Source organism: Piliocolobus tephrosceles, chromosome 1 (assembly GCF_002776525.5).
Source record: "Piliocolobus tephrosceles isolate RC106 chromosome 1, ASM277652v3, whole genome shotgun sequence".
NCBI lineage: Eukaryota > Metazoa > Chordata > Mammalia > Primates > Cercopithecidae > Piliocolobus > Piliocolobus tephrosceles.
Genome location: NC_045434.1, coordinates 109,400,217 through 109,420,716, shown reverse-complemented (window position 1 = coordinate 109,420,716; position 20,500 = coordinate 109,400,217). Strand labels below are relative to the sequence as shown.

Below are 20,500 nucleotides of genomic sequence, written 5' to 3'. Positions count from 1 at the left end.
GTAAATTGCTTGGGACATGATATTTAACATTAATTTTTGTGGGAACCAGTAAAATGTTCCCTTGGTGCCCTATCAAACAGATCCTTTATTGAATCTGTCACTATTCTAACCCTGTAATGACCTGTTCTTAAATTCATCACAGGAAGTTTGTATGTGTATGCAACCATGTTCCAATTTATCTCTTTTTTTCTTTTCTTTCTTCTTTCTTTCTTTTTTTTTTTTTGAGACTGTGTCTTGCTCCGTCGGCTCACTGCATCCTCTGCCTCCCAGGTTTAAGCAATCCTCCCCCTCAGCCTTCCTAGTAGCTGTGATTACAGGGGCCCACCACCAGGCCTGGCTAATTTTTGTATTTTTAGTAGAGATGGGGTTTCACCATGTTGGCCAGGCTGGTCTCGAACTCCTGACTTCAGGTGATTGTTCACCTCGGCCTCCCAAAGTGCTGGGATTACAGGCGTGGGCCACCACACCCGGCCCTATTTACCTCTTTATCTCTTACCCCAGTCAGATCTTATGAAGTATAACTAAGATACTTAGACACTTGTAATTTTGCTCTACTACTCATTTTTTTTTTTTTTAAAGAAAAATTCTTTTCTAGTCCTTTGCCTGCCCTCTAAGTGGAGGTTAGCCTGGTCTTCTAATGAGATGTGTATATGAAGGGAATTGATTTAAGTATGTATTTTCTGATGTGTTTAGGTTGGTTGTGTGTATACACATGTACTCTGTAGTTGTAAAGCTTTTCTGCCTTCTTAGTCTGTAAGCTCAGAGGGCAAGAACCACTCCATTCCCACATTAGGGGAAATCCTTGAGGCCAGACCCAGAGAAAGAACTCAGCCCATGGTCAATGAGGATAAGTATAAGGATATAAAGATAGAAAGAAGGCTCCCTCTCCTCTGCCTTCTGCCCACATTCTGGTTAGGTGCCACCTCGAAACCTTTTGAGCCTACAGGGTCAATTGAGCTGGGGTCATAGGGAAGCCCACTAAGGGTGTTTTTAGGTTCCTGGCTAGTGAAACTCATTTAGATGGCTGTGGTGGGCAGAGAAATTCTTGGCCTACAATTAAACAGCTAACCACTAAGTTGTAGGATGGATAGGCAGCTCCTGAGGAGCTCATGTATTTCAGAGCCCAGGCTGCAGAGACTGCAGCAAGGTGGCTGGGTGTTGGGAAGGGCAGGAAAGGACTTACCACTAACTCTGAGGCCCACCTACTCTGCTATAAGCAGTGAATAACGGTTGGGAGGATTCCAGAAATGCTGCCCCCAGCTCCACCAGGGTGCAAGCTAGTTGAACAGATATGTTGTCCAGGTGTTCAAGAAATAATCTTCACTCCTTTGCTTGCACAGAGGTGATCAGGCTTCTCCCCCATTTCAGCTCTCTTCAGGGAGATCAGGCTGAAGCCTCTTCAGACGTCAAGGCATCTTTCATAGCAGGTAAGAATCATCTAGAATCTCTTACTTGCTTTTGCGTTGAAGCATTTTTCGTGAGGCACACAGGCTTACCCTTCCACAGCCTCTGTGTGGGAGTTGTCTCAGGTGTGATATAAGTCAGAGGAATCTTGGTCCCCATACCACTGCCCTCTCTGGAGGAAACTACTCCCGGGGCCTCTTGGAAGGGCTCTGGATGGGCTTTATGGTGGGTCCTGAAGGAAGGGTCCATATCAAGGTGCCATAATGACTGGCTGCGGCGGCAAGCCCTGGGTCCTTCCGTTCTCCCCTCACTGGCACATACCAGAGTTGACCGCTTCTCAGATGTTGGCGATTTGCCTTTTCAAGATTCCAGTGTGATAAATCTGATCATTCCCTTTCTTTCCCAGAAACCAAAACTGCAAACACCAGTGGTTCCAACCCCAAGGGAAGCACCTCTGTTCTGTGAGGTAGACTTCCCTTACCCCTACACTCTCCCAATTTTTGCTTCACTCTTTCCTCCTCTGCAGTTGCATTCACACAGATAGAACTCCCAGGCACAAGTCTGTTGTGCGTGGCAGTGATGAAGAAGGCTTTACTGATGTGTTTCAGGATCATTGGGATCCAGGTAGAGACAGATGACTGGACACAGAAACAGCCAGGGGTAAGCAGAGAGGTACAGAGACAAGGGAGACAGGGACAGACAAAGGATAAGGATTGCCGTGTGGTCACTTGGCAGCTCTGCGCAGGTCAGCTGGGCAGTGGGGGCCCAGGCTCAGTTGACCTCACCCACCTGGGGGAATGGAGAGAGAACTCAGCAATAACTGACTTCTTAGCCTAAAAGCTTTTGCTATAAAAGGAGAAAAAAAAATCCCTCACAAAATGCATTGTTTTGGTTCAAAGGTGTTGGGTCCATGGAGAAAAACATTTCACAAAAATCCGTTGGTGTTTTTGTTTTCCACCTTTTCCCATGAATAAATATTATCCATTAAGAGCCTTGAAAAAGGTGCTTAAATACACAGTGTTATATTTTCTTCCTGTTTTGCTTGTGACAACTTGGCCTCTTTGCTGCTCTTGGTCTTGTATTTTCCTCACTGGGGTCTCCAGAAACAATTGTTATTTGGTCTGAGTCTGAGGCTCCTCCATCCAGGCCCTGTCCTGGCACATAGCCTACATCCCCCACTGGCCCATCCCCGACCTCCCCACCCACCCTCCCTCCCTTCCTCTGGCCCCAGTGAGATGCAGTATCACAGGGCTATGTCCACGCTAGCAGCGTGAACCTCAGGTGCCCCTTTGCTGCCTCTTTTTCCTTCCAGGCACAAGTCTCAGTGCTAGGTGTACAATGGGGCAGGCAGAAATAGTGGGGAAAGGGGGGAGGGAGTGGTCCCAGTGGCCACCCACCAACATGCCAGTCCCCTTCATTCCCCACTACCCCTTCTGGCCCTCTGTCCAGTGGTTTTACAAGGCGGAGACCTTGACAACATTGCTGGCTATGGAAGGAATGTTCGTGTTGGGGCCTGGGCTGGCAGGGGGTGGCCGACTTTCCCCCTCTGGGGTTAGCGCTGGGGGAGTGGGGATGCTGATGATGGCTGTGGTGATCTGGGATGTTTTGCAGTTTGGTCTCAGTCCGTCGTCTGCTTTCAAATTAAGGCTGGAGCGACTGGGATAGAAAAGAGTGAGTTGATGATGGTTCCTGCTGGCCAGCGTCCCAAAGCTTCCTTGACCCCCTACATTCCTTGCTCATGGTAACCAGAATGATATTTTGTTGTCCCTCTATCTCTGGCTTTTGTAATCAGTGTGTAATAATCCATTCTAATTGTTATTCCTAAACTACTAGCAATTACCAAGTTGTGTATAGTAGGCTTTGAATTGCAGAGTGTACATCACTCCCACCAGTGATTGTTTACCTATCATTTGTGGAATTTGGCATTTGCCTTCCCTGAATTCTCTGCAACCCATTTGGAGGTAGTGGGAAGTGGCCTAAATATAAGCAGAGAGGGAGGGAAAAGTCAGTCTCTGGGATTCAAAATCAGCCTAGGATAAGCCATGAGTAACACAAATAGGAAAACTGTTTCTTGAGAAAATGGTTGGTCCATTCCTTGTACCAGATCAGATCATTTTTGTGTATCTAGAGACACATTATTTTATATGTATATATATAATTCTTTTTAAAGTTTTTTTTCCCCCCGTTACCTAACCCCATTTTTAGCCTAAACTGCTGTACTACCTACTCCAACAGCATATGAAGGGCCTTTGGGTTTCTTTACAAGGAAAGGAGGAAGGTAGAGGGGCTCATGCATTAGATAAGGGGAGCGGCTAGAGGATCCTCAAGGTTCTCCTAATGCTGCGATTGTCTAATTCTGGAAATGGGATGATTCGAGCCTTTGGGGGTGATGGATGGAAGCCACCCACCTGGTTGTGAGGGAGGGCTGCTCACTGCCCTGGATATGGATCGTGCTGAGCTCTTGCATGCTGCGCAGGCGAGTAGCTGGCAGGTTAGAATTGGGCAGGTGTGTGGTCTTCTTACTACGACGGGAGCAGCAGGTGGTAGTGAGGCCTGGGTGGCTGGACAGTGAGGGACTTCTTGTGGATGGGTAGTTCTGCATTGAACTCTCCATGCAGTTCTGCTCAAACATCTGCTCATCAATAAACTCGTGGTTCTGTGGGAGGTAGAAGGAGAAGAAGTAGGAAAAGGAGGTAGGGAAGAGAGAGGTAAGCCCCTATACGCTGTATGGCTGCCTGTCTCTGTTCTGGACCTTGAAGGAAGGGCTCCCAGCTGCCCAGATCACAGATAAGCATTCAGGAGGGGTGATGTCCCATGGGCATCCAATGAGGACAGAAAGAGAAGCATATTGGCAGCCCTGGCCATCAGCTCAAAGGGTAGGGACTGCAGTTGTGAAATCACGGTGTGACATATACTCCATCTACAGCTTTGAGCTGAAGGGACATAGAGGACACAGAGGGATTCAGTGGCATCATCACAGCTAGAAGCAAAGACTTTACTTTCCAGGCTTCATACAAGATCTGCCAGAGGTGGCAGATGAGTCATTGACTGTGGGTAGTGGGTATGCTAGGTTGTCTTTCCTGGATTTAATAGGTAAGGGTGTGACAAAAGCTTTTAAACATGGGGGTCATTCACAGAATTGGGAGAGCATTGATCCTGAAGTCCAGTGGGACAAACTGTTGGGGATAGGGTTTCTTTTAATTATTTTTTTCCCCACCTGATTATGGGATATGAGTTCTTAATATACCTGGAGGCACAGGATTCCCTAGGTCAAGGGTAAGCACGGGAAGGGATTGCTAAACTATCTCCTGACTGCAGGCCACTGGGATGGGGTATAGCTGAACCCAGGATAACTAAAAAATGGCTGTTTGGCCAAGGTGACTGCAAATCTATGGCATTAATGGTCTGGCTAAGGCTGCCAGAGTGAGGAGAAAGTCTGAAGAGAAATGGCATGAGAACAGAGTTCAGGGAAAGACCAGCCTGGCGGCAAATACCAGGAGTCCCCACGGAGCTGGGATGTGGCACAGACAGATGTGGCACATGGAGACTCACAGGATACCAGCACTGGTGCCATGTTCCACCACCCCTTCCATGTCCCTGGGGAGGTCCAAAGAGGGAACTAGAAAGACAGTTGGGTGTTTCAGCACAAGAAACCGGAAGCCTGAGCTGGTGCTGGGTGTGACAGCAGAGGTAGGAGGAGCCCCAGAAGAATCAGCAGCACATGCACAGAACCAGGCCGGGGGGTAAAAAGGGGAGAATCCACAGACTCAGAATTATCAGGGAGAAAAACATCAATTGAATTTTTAAAAAGTTATACCTTGATGGTGGAGGTTCGTACAGATAACAGGGGATCATCCACAAGATAGGACAACCCCTACAGGACAACATGCCAACAGAAGATAAAAACACCATTGATTGTACATTCCAGCATTCCCAAGCCAGTTTCGACATTCATTCTCTTGATCCCGGCATTCCACCCTTTGAGTCAAACATTCCATCCCTCATTCCCAGCATTCTGCCCGCTTTGTCCCAACATTCCACCCTTTAGCCCCAACAGGACCCTGCTCAACCCCAACATTCACTCCTTCCATCCCAACATTCTGGCTCTCCTGTCCCAACATTCCACCCCTTGAGTCCAACATTCCTCCCCTAAAATCCAGCATTCCAGGGCTTTAACCCCAATATCTCACCCCCACAATCCAACATTCTCTCCCTCAAATTCAGCATTCCATCCCTTCAATGCCAGCATTCCATCCCTCAATTCTAAAATCCAATTTCTTCAATGCCAACATTCCAGTCCTTCAAACCCAAATGTTTTCACCCATATCCTTTCAATTTACACATTCCACCCAGCACATGCAACTTGGAAAGGGCAGTTGGGTCCAGGCCTATCCCTTTGGCAAGCTCAGAGTCTTTGAGAGAAAGTCTAGATACGAATATACATTCTTGATGATAAATCCTATAAACTAGGGTTTGCAGAGCACCTTCCCATTTTGGAAGTCCTTGTTGGGTTCAACTGCCATCCACAGTGTCCACATTTGGCTCAGATAGAGTCATCTAAGCCAGGCATGGTGATGTGCACCTGTAGTTCCAGCTACTTGGGAGGCTGAGGTGGGAGGATCACTTGAGGCCAGGAGTTTTAAGACCAGCCTGGGCAACACAGCAAGATCCTGTCCCTGCAGCCCCACACCCATCTTCCTGCCAAAAAAAAAAAAGGAGTCATCTAACATTTATTCTCTCTACATCTGGGAGGCCAGGATATGGAACATCTAGAATTAGGAAGTTCCTTCCTTAGTGTACTGAGCCCTGAATATAGACTCTTTGGGGAGGAGGTTCTAGAAAGGAGCAGGAAGGCTTTCACTTTGTTTCTCCTTGGCTTTTCTACCCTGACCTCTCTTCCCTGTCTGCTATTCCTAGCACTTATCTGCCAAGGGTCCAGGGTTGGCCCCACTGCCCTTCCTTTCAGTCTGATGGTTAGGCACAAGCATCATTCCACACTCCAGCTGTGGCACCCTAAACCATGGCTCTGTTTTAACAATCAGCCTGTTAGCATCTGGATCCCCTGAGAACCGCAGGGTGACTGGGCAGAGGTTGGGGGAGGGTGTGGTACTTCTGAATCCTGGTTGGAGAAATACATGCACTGCCTCCTTCACACACTGTCTGCAGGAGGATGTAGGGAGCCAAGGGGCCCACAGGCTGCATCAACCCAGCCCCAGAGGTGGGACAGAAATCAACACTCTTCTCTACTGTCCTATACAAATTCAGCCCAAGCTTTGAAGGGTGATGCCCGTCAGAACTAAGAAACTGATAGGCAGACCCCTAAGTCCTCAGTAATCAAGAAATGGGCTTTGGAGATGAGTGTAGGAGTGTGTGGGAGGCTGGGGGAGTGGCCTCCTCAATGCTCCTGCAGGACAGAGCTGGCGTCCCACCCTGGTGACCTTGCCCCACTCCTCAGGGTCTTCTACCTGAGGGCCAATAGATCCCATCACTACCTTTTGGATCTGAAGGGGACAGACTTTGACATCTGGCCCAGAGTGAAGATGTGAGTACAGCCTTAGAAAAGGGTCAGGGTCAGTGCTGAAAAGCAGGTGGCAATGGGCTGGGACTCACAGTGGTTTTTTCCAGGCAGTGCAGCAGGTGATGATGCTGGCTCTCGATCAGTGAGGTGGTCTTGCCCATGTGCTCCTCTTCTGGGGTGCCCTAGTAAAAAAAGAAGAGAGATTGAGTAAAAAGCTGGTGTCTCTTCCCCTCTCCAGCTCCTTCATTTCTCCACTAAAGGTCAAAGGGCAATAGAATAATCAAAGTTTTTTATTTGACCAAATTTCAGGGTCAGCATTGAATATGCTAGCCTTTGGGCTCAGAGGCCCTTGGTCTAAACCTGGTTTAGAGGTAGTGGTGATAATCCTATAGGAGTGGTGTGTGAATGGGGGGCTGCCAGCTGGGGAAAGTTTGGAAACATGTCCTCCTTGGGGTTCATACTGGGGTCTGGGGTGGGAGTGCTGTTGTCCCGGGAAAGAGAAAACAAGCCCATCTGCCCCTTTACGTTCCCCAGTCCAGGTCCTCTAGGTACCTACCGTCAGCTCCAGTGCCTCGTTGAGGAGCCCGTTACGCTTGCTGTGCAGGTATGCATTCGAACTGCCTGTTTTGGCCACACGGATCCTGGCAAGGCGGGCCTTCTGTGATTGGCAGAGATAATAAAAGAATGAGGGAGACCATGATACAAAAAGACAGCAAGCCTGGTGACGCTGTGAGGCTGGCTTCCCAGGTGACACCTGATGAAGGGGATGAGGCTGTTTCTCTCCAACCTCATGCATCTCCAGTTATAGACCCAGGGATTGGGTCTGAGATGTTGTGTACCCACTTTGTATAGCTTGGTCGGGTCAGAATTCCCAGGAGTCTCCACTCATCTCTCCAGCCTGGGTATTATCCTGGCAGGAGAAATATCACTCATCCAAGCTCTCTTCTCCCAAAGGTTTCATGACCTTTATCTACTCAGTATTGCAAAATGCCATGTGCTATTCAGTTGTGCTACTCAGTTTTCTTATCTCTAGACTGCAAACTCCTTAGAGGAGTGTATGTGATAGCTGCCCTGATTCTCCTCTAGGGTCCAGTACAGTTTTCTGTATATAGTACGTCCCCAAATATGAGTTAATTATGAGAAAAGCAAGGAAGGTGCCTATGTGCTCTTCAATGCTTCTTAACTCCTCTGCAATTTTTTTCTTAGCACTTATTACTAAGGAAAGATATGTTTTATATATTTATCTTGATACTTTCTCTCCCACTAAAATGTAAACTCCTTGAGGGCAGGAGTTTTTGCCTTGTTTACTGATGTACCCCCAGTAAACAGTAAGTTCTCGATTTTTAAAGTTAATAGGCATATTTGCAATTTCTGTCTTCAGGAGTGGACTTGTGCATGTATATATATATATATATATATATTTTTTTTTTTTTTTTTTTTTGAGACAGAGTCCCACTGTCACCCAGGCTGGAGTGCAGTGGTGCCATCTCGGCTCACTGCAACCTCTGCCTCTGGATTCAAACAATTCTCCTGCCTCAGCATCCCGAGTAGCTGGGATTACAGGCGCCCACCAACGCACCCAACTAATTTTTGAATTTTTAGCAGAGATGGGGTTTCATCAGGTTGGCCAGGCTGATCTCAAACTCCTGACCTCAGGTGATCCGCCTGCCTTGGCCTCCCAAAGTGCTGGGATTACAGGCGTGAGCCACCGTGCCCGGCTGCATGTATATGTTAACATATGTTTGTTTTGTTGCACAAGACAGTGGGAATGAGTATAGGTACATGTGAGAGTTGACTGGCTGTGCCTAAGAAGGGAGGATGGGACACATTTCCATACACTACTTGGCTTTAACTAGGACGACTGAAACTCTCCCCAGCTCCAACCTGGGAAGCCTTCAGCAGAGAAGGTCCACTGCAGGAGGGCTGCATGGTATCTCAGTTCAAGCTCATCTCTCCTGCTTGCACAGGGAGAAGCTGAACATATTACACATGCTGGCTGCCCTTCTCCTTCCTAATGACTGTAATCATTGTCACCATGACAGTAGCACAACCAAAGAGAGAGGACTAAGGAATGAGACTGAGAGAGGGAGAAGGGACTGGGTAGAGGTTTCTTGCTGGTTAAAAAAAATGCAGCCTGAGGTTTGGGCTCTGTATAACTATTTACAGCCCCAGGCGCTTGCTACTGGAAGCAGAACAGCCCACAAGGATAGCAGACCCATCCTGGAGTAGAAGGGTCCCTCCTTCTGGCTCTGAGCAAGTCCACATGCGACTTCAGCATGGACTCTAAGCAGGAAAAGAGTCCTAAGGAAATTGTGGCATTTTCCACTTCTTGTCACCTTCTCCCCAAGTGTCCTGCTGGGCTGGTTCATCTGCTAAAAGGAGGCCACTGTCTCAGGGGTTTAGGTGGTCAACAGAAGCACAAAGTCCGTATATCTCTTGCTTCGTGGGAAGTATCTCCTTGCAGAAACAATTCAACTCCCTTCCCAGGCTTCTAAAGATGGGGAAGGGGCCAGGACTTGAGCCTGAAAGATCTTCCCTTAAGTCTGAGGAAGACTGCTCCTCTTGATGAAGGAGAGAATAAAAAGGGGAACCTGGGAGAGAAAGGATGATGGCAAATCAGTGCTATCATTCCTCCTCTCTACAAGCAGAGAACATTGATTGGGGGCCAGGACAGTTCTACTCCATGGGAAACCTGCTCCAGCCCTCTCCTTGGCTAGATGTTTACGTTCAAGCAAGTTCCTCATCATTTGAGGATGTGGCTGCATTTGCTTTGGGTGAGTGCTGGGTGTTGAGAGTTTCATATGGAAATCCAATTGTGTCAAGCTTATTATAGTCTTATATAATTTGATTGCACCACTTGGAGCCAGACCTTTCTTGTATCTGGGGTCCGTCTTCATTAGTTTCTAGAGATGAAAGATTCTCCTGTTCTTCTTTGTGGCACTTCTTTTAATCATATCTTACCCTGGGCTCTATTAAAGCAACAGATTGTCATATCAAATGTACTAGATCATTTAATCACTTCCCACACAGGATAAAAAGGTTTGCAATGGATTTACAGAACCATACCCAGCATATGAAATTTGGTGGGGCTCTATAGCCTGGTTTTGAGCTCTTGGGGGCTGGGGCATGTGGCTTATGCATATTTTTATCTCTTAACACCCAACACAGGGCTTCACACCGAACAGGTGCTCAAGCAAAGTTTATGATGCCTGAGGAGGGAAGAAGATCCTATGTAGCTGGCTGGAAGGCCATGCTTATACAGCCACTGTAATGGACTCAATCCTTGAGTGGACTGGTCAGCTTCATCCTCTTCCATGGCCTTAAGAACAATGTGAGAGTTAAAAGAGAGCTTAGAGATCATCCAGATAAATTCAAAGACCAAAAAAGAAAAAAAAGAAAAAAAAAAAAAAAAAAAAAAAAAAAAAAAGGAGGATGTGAGGGGAAGTGACTTATCCAGGGAAAGGCAATGGACGATCAAGACTTCAGCTCAGGACCTCCAACTTTCAGACCGAATGTTGCTTCCAGAACATTCTCCTCCTTCTTTCTCCTCCTCCTTCCCTGAATTTCCACCATCAGACAAGTTTCGAAATTCGAGCAAAGCCCAGGAGATTGCATTTTTAACAAATGTGGAGACTCCAGGGTTGGAGGAGAGGGGATTTGGAAGGAGAATGCTGCTACCAGGGGTACAGTTGCAGGCACCATCTATGTTCAAGCTGGTACTTCTATCAATCCTTGAGAGGCCTCTCACAATTAAGCACTTTCTTCCTGTCTGGCTGATGGGTGCCTTTTAACCATGAGTATTTCTGTCTCTTGCCCTGGGAGAGGCAGTAGGAGGAGAAAGAGAAAGAAATGGAAAGCCAAAACATGGGCAGTTGCATTCTGGGACATTTATGTCAGAGAAATTAAAACTTATGCTTACATGAAAACCTCTACATGATTGTGCACAGTAGCTTTATTTGTAATAGCCCAAAACTGGAATCATCCCAGGTGTTTCTCAACAGGCAAATAAACAAACTGGTACATCTGTACCATGGATACTACTCAGCAATAAAAATGAATGGATTACTGGTACAGCAACTTGGATGAAAATCCAGGAATCATATAGAATGGAAAAAGCAAACACTCAAAGGTTACCTATTGCATGAATTCATTTATGTAACATTTTTGAAATTAAAACATTTATAAATGATGAAAAATAAATTGTTTTAACTAGGACAACTGAAACTCCCCAGCTCCAACCTGGGAAGCCTTCAGCAGAGAAGGTCCACTGCAGGAGGGCTGCATGGTGTCTCAGTTCAAGCTCATCTCTCCTGCGTGCACAGGGAGAAGCTGAACACATTACACATGCTGGCTGCCCTTCTCCTTCCTAATGACTGTAATCATTGTTAGGGGTTAGGGACACGGCAGGGCTAGGGCAGAAGGTGGGGTTATAAAAGAGCAACCCACGGGATCCTTGTGGTGTTGGAACTGTTCAGTCTCTTGACCATGGCAGTGGATGCATGAACTTATCATACACACACACATGCACACACACACACACCAGTCCAAGTATAACTGGAGAGATCTGAATAAGATTGGTTGGTTGTACAATGTCCATACCCTGGTGGTGATATATAGTGCTATTGTTTTGTAAAATGTTACCAATAGGGGAAACTGGTGGACAAACTTTACAAGAGATTGCTCTGTGTTATTTCTTACGACTACAGGAGCATCTATAATTATCTCAATAAAACATTTAATTAAAAAAAAAAGAATATGGGTATGCACCAGAACTGGAGATGGGGACCAAATGCCGCACTCCAGATGTTCCCCTCTCTCTGTCCACTGCTAGACCTCCCCTTATCTCCAGTTCACTTGGCTCAGAGGACACAGTATCTAAGGCAAATAGTAACAGACTAATCTTAGTAATAATCCCAGTCAAACCAGTCATGGGAAGAGGATGACAATGTAGCTACTTAGCTCCCAAGTATGTGGTCCGGGCTGAGAACTATCATTAGCTTCCTTCCTGTCCCATCTCTCCACTTTCCACCTACTTGCCTTGACCCATGGTGACAGACTCAATGCTGGAGCAGCGAGTATTTTTTTTCCGTCTTATAGGAAGCCCAAGGTGACAGAGACAGAGCTGAGCAGCCTTGAGGAGAAACAGTATCCAGGCAAGGTGAAAACACTGTAAATATTTACTCTGATTTCAAGGGGAGAGAGAATAGGGAGAGGGAAAGGGGCAGGGAGGGAGGGAGACTCATCTTTAGCAGCTAGAGCAAGGAAGAAGCCTAAGTTGCTATTAGATTTTAATCACACAGGATGAGCTTTATAATGTCCCAGGGGAGAGCTGGGAACACACCTGTAATCCCAGCTACTCTGGAGGCTGAGGTGGGAGGATTCCTGGATCCCAGGAGTTGGACTCCATCCTGGGCAACATAGTGAGACCTTATCTCTAAAAAAATAATAATAATAAATCAATTCCCACGGGAGGGGAAGGTAGCTGTAGGAGCGACTGAGAACACAGCTGGAAGGGGCTGTCACTGGTGTGTGCACAGCCGTGGGCTAGTGGGTGAGCTGAGGATTCCTGTGAACCTCACCTGCTCTGCCAGAAACCTGTGTTAGCCCTAGCCCCTTTGGGGCGGGACCACTAGAGGATCCCTGGCCCTTCAGGGTCTCTGGTTCCTGATTGTGGGAAGGAGATCCCAGTTTCTGCATAATGAATTTAGACCCTATTCAAATTTGCTGCCTGACTTAAACAGGGACAGAGGTAAGATTTCCGTTTCTGGGATGACTGGCAGGAAAGAGGAGGTAGGGAAACCCTGGGTGAAGAGGTAAGAGATACGCGTGTATGGGACAGAAAGGATGACGGACAGAGCCAGAAGATAAATTTAAAGGTGGCAACTTAACAGGCCAGGTCAGGATAAATAAAAGCATAGTTCAGCAGAGGCAGAGGGGACAGGAGGCAAGGAGCCAACCATAAAGGCATAAAGAAGGTGGTAGGCTAGAGGTGGGAACCAACTGGATTCACTATACAATTATATGTACATTGTTATATAATCATTATTATACATTTTGGAGCTAGCTTTCATAACCTTTATAGCTTTGTGATGGTCGGCATACACAGATCTGTTCTGAAATTCTGGATTTCTTCCTCCATAACGACATTAACTTCCCTTTGAACCTTTACACCCAAGGCAAGCCCTGCTACCTGGAGGTTATCCCTGCAAGCAGAAGGCCAGTAGCAGGAATTCTGTAGCAAGGAAAGAATCTGGCTGCAATGCATAGGGCCGACCACATAGTACGTGCTCAATAAATGTTTGTGGAATAATGGATAAAAGAATAAAGTAAGGAGACAAAACCCCAAGCCTCCAAAAGCCAGTCTTTCAACAGCTCTCCTCCTTTCCATTGTCCTCAGAAAGGCTCTGGCCATAATCCCTGGGGGCCGAGATGCTGTTGAAGGGACACCACAGTTCAGCCCAGATCTGAAGACAATGAAAAACACCGCTTTCCCACTTCCCCAACCCAGATATCCCTCTTCTGAGAGGAAACCTGGGGAAAGTCACTACCAAGAAACCTCACTGGCTAAATGCCTTAAAAAGGCAAGTGAACAAGAGTTGGCTGAGTCGATGAGTTGTTCTAGAAACAAGGTTGAGGGCTAGCTGGCAAAAGAGGCTTCTTTCTGAGCACCAAAGCCTTCAGACATTTTTCCTCATTGCATGGGCAAATGACCGTATTTTACCCTCTCCTGCCATTTTCAGCAGTGTATATTGAACATAATCTAAAACTTTCCCCAGGACCGATGGTTAGTCTCCTGATCACCACCTGCAGTTGACCTCAGTGCCTTTGCCCTATGATATCTTGGAGAATCCTAAAGCCTGTTGTGCCATTTGTCCTTGAACTCAGTGACCTTAGCATGCTCTCATTTCACAGTATTTATTTTTCTTTTCAACAAATTTATTTTTGTCACTGGGTTTTATATAGACTTTTATAGGATATTAAAAAGAGATTATGTTTCCTAGTAAGCTCTTGGCTGGGAGAGGGAGGAGTGCAGGGACGGTTGAGTGGCAGTGGCTGAGGGAGTGTAGGTGGAGCCAGGGGCCAAGGAAATTGCCATAGAATGTCCAAACGCGGATGGTTTACAGATAACTGAGGGTTTATTGCATTTTGGAACTGATGGGCTGGAATTCAGGAGACTGATGAGCAGGAAGGGACCGAAGCTACCTTACCTTGCAAAGCCAGAGGCCGTCTGTGCAGTGATCCTCTGAGGAGCTCTAGGCCTGGCTCCCTGACTGCTGCTCCCCTGCATCCTTTACACTGTCCCCGCATCCCTGTGTCTGAGGCTTACCTTTTGTGCCCTGCGTTTATCAGCTCTCTGATTCTGGTGGTAAATCCGGCTAAAGTTGGAAACAATCACAGGGACTGGCAGGGCAATGACCAGGACGCCACTCAAGGAGCAGATGGAGCCGAAGATCTTCCCTGCAATCGTCTTAGGCACCATGTCTCCGTATCTGAGAGAGGGAGAGAAACAGGGTGTAAGGGAGAGAAGGCCATTTGGGAAACAAGTCAGGCTTCCCTGCCAGTCATTCCCCTATTCATTCATTCACTCATTCAGCAATTGTTTAGAGTACTTACTATGTGCCAGGTACCATGACATGGACCTGGGGGTGAACAAGAGAGACAAGATTCTTATGTGCAGGGAGCCAACATCCTAACAAGACCATAAACAATTAAGTGAATACATAAAAATATTGTGTCTTGGTTGGTTCTATGAAGAGACTATAGAGAGGTGCTGCATCAGGTGGTGGGAGTGTGGTCAGGAAAGGCCTCTCTGAGGAGCTAACATTTAAGCTGAGAGCTGAATGTAAAGGATCCAGTCATGTAAAACACCTGGGGACAAGTGTGTGTGGTAGAGGAAACAGCAAGTACAGTGGCCTTGAGGTAGCAGGAAGGAGTTTGGTCTGATCTAGGAATTGCCAAGGGTCAGCAGGACTAGACACCACAAGAGGAGGGTAAGGCAGGCAGGGGCCAGATCACGCAGCATCTGACGGGCCATGGGGAGGAATATGGGTTTATCCCATTCAGTGAGGCACCATGAGGAGTTTTAAGCAGAAGAGTAACAGAATCTCATTTATGATGATAACAGCAAATAACAAACTCACCTATTCATGTGGATTTATAATTTACAAAGTACTTCTGCATATTTACCTCACATAAGCCTCATGAACCCTGTGAACTTTGTATTCTTATCCCCATTGTACAGATGCAGGAACTGAGGCTAATTACATTGACAGCTCTCATTTGCTCAACTGGGATTAAAAGCCACTCTTCTTGCTTTTGTCTATTTTCCAGTAGCCATAGCATCTCAGAGGGGGACCATGAGCTCTGAAGCTCAGCCCCTTAAAGTTGTGAAGCCACTTTGGAACAGTGCTGGCTCCTCTCAGAGCTTGGAGAAACTCTTTTAAGTACTTCACACCCTAGCAGCTGCCCTCTGGGACCAGGTTGGCCTGGATCCTACTCAGTCCTGGGCAGGCAGGCCAGAGCCTCTGTCCTCCAATCAATAAGATACTCTCCACAGTGGTTAAGTGTTTAGTCTCCTCTTTATTGAGATAATTGAAAGGCCTTATTAAGCAAGGCCTTATTAAGCAAAGAGCTGTGATTACTCCTTCGGTTAAAGCCAGAAACACCATCTCCCCTGCCTCTGTGCCCTCTGGGTGTCTGGAGCAGAAACAAGCTTAGGATGACAAGGAATTGCTTCTGCTAAAATAGGCTCAAAGTCATCTGTCCTGAGGAAACCATGGGGCTTGGACTTCCAGAGAGGATGTGGAAGGGGATGGGGCAAGCTATTTCACAAGTATGTATGAACACCCAAGAACTTGGTGGAGGACATGGCAGAGGTAGACAGGTATTCGGTGAATGAATGAATGATCTCACTTAAGCCTCTCAATTCCCTTTGAAGTAGGCTCCTGTTTTGAGACTGTCTTCCTCCTCCTTCAGTGTTCATACCCTTTGCCCTGGCTCAAGATTTCCTGGATGTGCACTAGCATTAGGGCCTGTGATAGAGCCTTCTAGATCTTTGCAGCTAGGGTTGTCTCCTCTGCCATGGTACTCAGGAGAGGCCTCCAGGGAAGTGGTTGAGAACATGGATTCTGGACTTAGATAACATGGGTTCAAGACTCACCCTGCTCCATAAAATAACTGTATGATCTTGGGGGAATGTTACTCTGGGCCTCAGTTTCCTTGTCTGTAAAATGAAGATAATAACTGTAACCTAGAAATCCTATTGTGACATATACAGCTCCACAAACAATAGATAATATTACTTTTAGCTAGGCATTCTGAAAACCACAGTCTCTGTTGATGGGAAACTCTAAAAACACAGACAGTTGTCCCAAGTTCAAATAGCCCAACTAATGAAGAAAAAGGGGCTGCCTTTGAGATATATCAGCTTAGCTGGGATTTGCAGATGACACAACTGAAAGGGGGCCTGCAGGCACAGGGCTGTGGATGACAATAAAGCATGGCAGGAGTACAGAAGAACAGTGCCAGGAAGGCTGCATTTCAGAGTGACCACGGCTGGTGAGGAAAGCTAAGGACAACAGAAAGATTGTTTCATCCATATGAAGAAAGAGGGAGAAGGGAAGCGATGCCTCCTGCTGGTGCAGATGGTCTGCTAGTAACAGATGACAGGGAGAAAGCTGAACAATCCACTCCCAGGCGTCCTCTGCCTCCTCCACCGGGAAGAAGGAGCTGCATCTTGGAGAAGCTGGAACAAATGCCGAAAAGAAGGATCCAGAGCTTAAAGTAGAAGACGGGAGAGCAGGCAAGTGTCCAGCTGAATTCAGTAGATTTACATCACAGGCCCACATGAATCCCACCTGGGAGACAGGAGGAATGTGCAGATGGGGTTGCAAAACCACTGCCCTGGATCTTTGAGAAATCACGGTGCAGCAGAAAATTACCAAGCGACTAGAGATGGAAAACGGTTGTATTGAATTTTTAAAGAAGGCAAAAGGAGGTCTGAGAAACCACAGACCAGTAGGCTTGTTATCCATAAATTGTGCCATCAAATTGCTGGCAGAATTCGAGAGCAGATTATTAAGTAGACAGCTTGTGAATACTTGGAAAATAAGCTGTATTGGTTCACTAGGCACACATCTTGCCAAATTAACCTTATTTCTTGTTTTGACAGTGAGGTTAACTGGTTGGTAGATCAGGAGACTGTTCCAGAACTACTGCATCATGATTTTAACAAGATGTGTTCTTGTCCCCGTTCTTTATACCCTTGACAAGCTGGAGGAGTGTGGTGTGGAGAACAGTGTGGTTAGCAGGGTTTGCACGACCATCTCCAGTCTTCGGGCACTTCTCAAAGATTACCAACTGTGGTCCTATGCCAGCAAAGGAAGTTCAGGGTTTTCATGTTAAAACATCTCCTTTAATGAAAAAGTAAATAAGTAAATGAAATAAAGAATGGATCTCAAGTTAGGTCTCCAGTGATATGTTCCAGAATTTTTCAACTTGTATAAAGGCAGAGGAGGCAGCATGGCCTAATAATTAAGAGAGGACACTGGAGTCCAACCTGGGTTTGAACCCTAGCTTACATTAGTTACCAACTAGCTAAGTGATCCTGGGGCATTTATTTAACCTGAGTCTCTATCAACTATAAAATGGCTTTTATATCCCCAGGGTTGTTGCGATAATTAATAAGGTAATTCGGAAGAAATAATTCAGTGTTTGAATAACTGTAAGTTGTCTAGAATTAGCCAGTGTAGTGGGTACCTATAGTTTTGTCTGCTGACACCCTAATAGGAACTGTGTCCCTCATTTCCATGATGATGGAAACAGTCCAGATAAGCTGCCATATTTCCCATGCCCCCATGCCCACTTGCCACAGCTGGTGAGTTCAAAATAGGACATCTCACCCAAGCTGGGTCAATGACTTCCTTTCCTGGATTTATTTTTTAAAAGCTTTACTGAGACACAATTTACATACCATAAAATCCAACCATTTAAATTGTACATTTCAGTGGTTTTCAGTGTATTTAGGGAGTTGTGCTCACATCACCGCAGTTTAATTTTAGAGCACTTCATAACCCCTAAAAGAAATGTGTACCCATTAACAGTCAGTGACCATTCCACATCCCACCTCTCAGACTTAGGCAACCACGAATCTACTTTCTCTCTCTATAGATGTCCCTATGTTGGACAATTCATGTGAACGGAACCATATATGTGGCTTTTCGTGTCTGATTTCTTTCACTGAATGTGTTTTCAAGGTTTGCCCATGTTGTAGCATGTATCAGTACTCATTCCTCTTTATGGCTGAATAACATTCCACTGTCTGGATACACCACATTTTGTTAATTCATTCATTAGTTGATGACATTTGGGTTGTTCCCACATTTATTCTGAATAATGCTGCTATGAACATTTGTGTACAACTTCTTGTGTGGACACGTTTTCATTTCTCTAGGAGTCATACGGTAACTATGTTGAAGAGTTTGAGGAACTGCCAAAACGTTTTCCGAAGTGGCTGTGCCATTTTACATTCCCACCAGCAATGAATGAGGGATCCAATTTCTCCTTCTCTGAGACAACACTTGTTATTGTCTGTCTTTTTATAGCTATCCTGGTGGGTGTTATCTCATTGTGGTTTTGATTTGGATTTTCCTGATGGCTGATGATGTTAAACATCTTTTCCCCTTCCTTGGACTTTTACGTTAGGGACCAGATCAGTCTCTTTCAAAGAAGCCGACGCGGCAGCAAGCAAAGCTCTGGAGCTGTTGGCAGCCATGCTGTCTGCCATGGGGAAAAGTGGGATTGCAGTTGGGGAGGAAGAAGGCTGGCACTAGCAGGAGATGTGTGATGGAAAGGACGGTGATGGAACTGGAATTCCTGTTCTAATTCTTACCGAGGACCAGCTGTACCCCTGACTTTCCTGTCGCTTAGCTGTTCCATCCTTCCTTTGACTCTGCTCACTAACGAATTACTATTTTTGTTTAACCTTCTTTCATTTAGATCCTGTGGTAATGATGGTGATGAGGCTGCTACTGGTGATTCTTTGAAAGTAAGTTCCTCACATTTCTAAGTGACAGAGCTACTACGAATTGAGGTCTTCAGGAGTCAAAAGGATTTTAACAGGTTGTAATCATGGGTGAAACCAACCAGATTAATTTTAACAAAGATAAATGAGAACACCAGCATTTTGATTCAAATAATCAATGATGTATAGCTGATGGGAAAGACCTGGCTTAAAAAGAGTCTCTGTTAAAAATCACCAGGGAATTTAACTTCAGCATCATCCACCGGTATAAAGAGGCTGTTAAAAACCTAATGCCATCCTTGGCTGGATTGATGGGAGTGCAGTGTCTGGAAAAAGGGAGTGGGTGTCGTACTCTGCTCCTAGATGCAGACCATTTCTAGGCTGCTGTATCGAGTTCCAGGCACTATATAGTCTATAGGACATTGAATAACTGGATCATGTCTAGAGAAGGGAGGCTGGGATGGTGAACTGTCTGGAAATCCTCTCAAGGGAAACAATCAAAGGAATGGAAACGTTTGGCCCAAAGAAGAGGAGTTGGGGAATGGAAGAATGGAAAGGAACAATGTACCAGAGGAGCCTGTGCTAGGAACTTACCTGCATTAGTGGGTCTCACAGTAACCCACCCTATCAGGTAGGTTAGCCCACTTTAGGGATGAGGAGCGAAACTCCAGAGAGGACAGGAACTTGCTCAAGGTCACTCAAGTAGTAAGAGGCAGAACTACTGGGGTTAGAGCTCAGGTTGTTTCCACTGCCCCTGCTCTTTCCATCACATCCTACTCCTCCCAGGGTCAGGGAAGGACGGAAGGGGAAGTGAGGGTGGGGCTAGGGAGAGGAAGGCTGTGGAAGAGGGCTGTGAGGAGTCAGCAGGAGCTTAGCCCCTTCTCTTCACCTCTGCTCAGTGGCAGCAGCACAGCACAGTGGTTAAAAGTGTGGTCTCTGAGTGCCAGACTACTCAGGGCCAATCCCGGCTCTGCCACTTGTTAGCTGGGTGACTTTGGCCATGATACTTAAATCCTCTGTCTTCAATTTCCTGGCATTGATCAATGAATAGTACCTACGTCACAGGGTTGTTGTGAGGGATTGCATGAGTTACTTTTTTGTGAAAGCTCAACTTGGCATATAGGAACAGCTTTATTTACAAGTGTTTATTAAATAAACCCTGGGCCCAGACCATCATAATTTCTGTTTTTTTTTTTCTTTTTAGTTTTTTAAATTTTTTTTGTTGACCATCATAATTTCTAAACTGGACTTCTGCAAAAGTCTCTTAACCAGAATTAATTCTCACTTCTACTTTTGTTCCCTATATATATATATATATATATATATGACCAAATCCTTGAGTGGATTGGTCAGCTTCACCCTCTTCCATGGCCTTAAGAACAATGTGAGAGTTAAAAGAGAGCTTAGGGCTGGGCGCGGTGGCTCAAGCCTGTAATCCCAGCACTTTGGGAGGCCGAGACGGGCGGATCACAAGGTCAGGAGATCGAGACCATCATGGCTAACCTGGTGAAACCCCGTCTCTACTAAAAAAAAAAAAAAAAAAAAAAAAAAAAAAA

General features: G+C 46.1%; 1 protein-coding gene and 1 long non-coding RNA gene across 4 annotated transcripts in view; one reads left to right on the top strand and one right to left on the bottom strand.

Moving 5' to 3' along the window:
* Positions 1-354: 354 nt before the first annotated feature.
* LOC111556024 overlaps positions 355-20,500 on the top strand; it is a 21,899-nt gene continuing 1,753 nt past the window's right edge. Inside the window, exons 1-2 of the long non-coding RNA XR_002735702.1 lie at positions 355-1,427; positions 18,920-18,968. This is a non-coding gene — a long non-coding RNA (uncharacterized LOC111556024). The remainder of the gene's footprint in view (positions 1,428-18,919; positions 18,969-20,500) is intronic.
* The window catches only part of KCND3 (potassium voltage-gated channel subfamily D member 3), a 213,957-nt gene continuing 196,050 nt past the window's right edge, over positions 2,594-20,500 (bottom strand). Inside the window, exons 3-8 of one of the 3 annotated variants that reach the window (XM_023232604.1) lie at positions 14,250-14,412; positions 7,479-7,580; positions 7,015-7,104; positions 5,222-5,278; positions 3,813-4,060; positions 2,594-3,060 (exon numbers count right to left, since the gene is read on the bottom strand). In XM_023232604.1, coding sequence (XP_023088372.1) covers positions 2,859-3,060; positions 3,813-4,060; positions 5,222-5,278; positions 7,015-7,104; positions 7,479-7,580; positions 14,250-14,412 — 862 coding nt within the window. In that variant the 3' untranslated portion in view covers positions 2,594-2,858. Of the gene's footprint in view, positions 3,061-3,812; positions 4,061-5,221; positions 5,279-7,014; positions 7,105-7,474; positions 7,581-14,249; positions 14,413-20,500 lie in introns of all 3 variants that reach the window. The other 2 variants (XM_023232605.1, XM_023232606.1) reach the window with 2 other exon arrangements.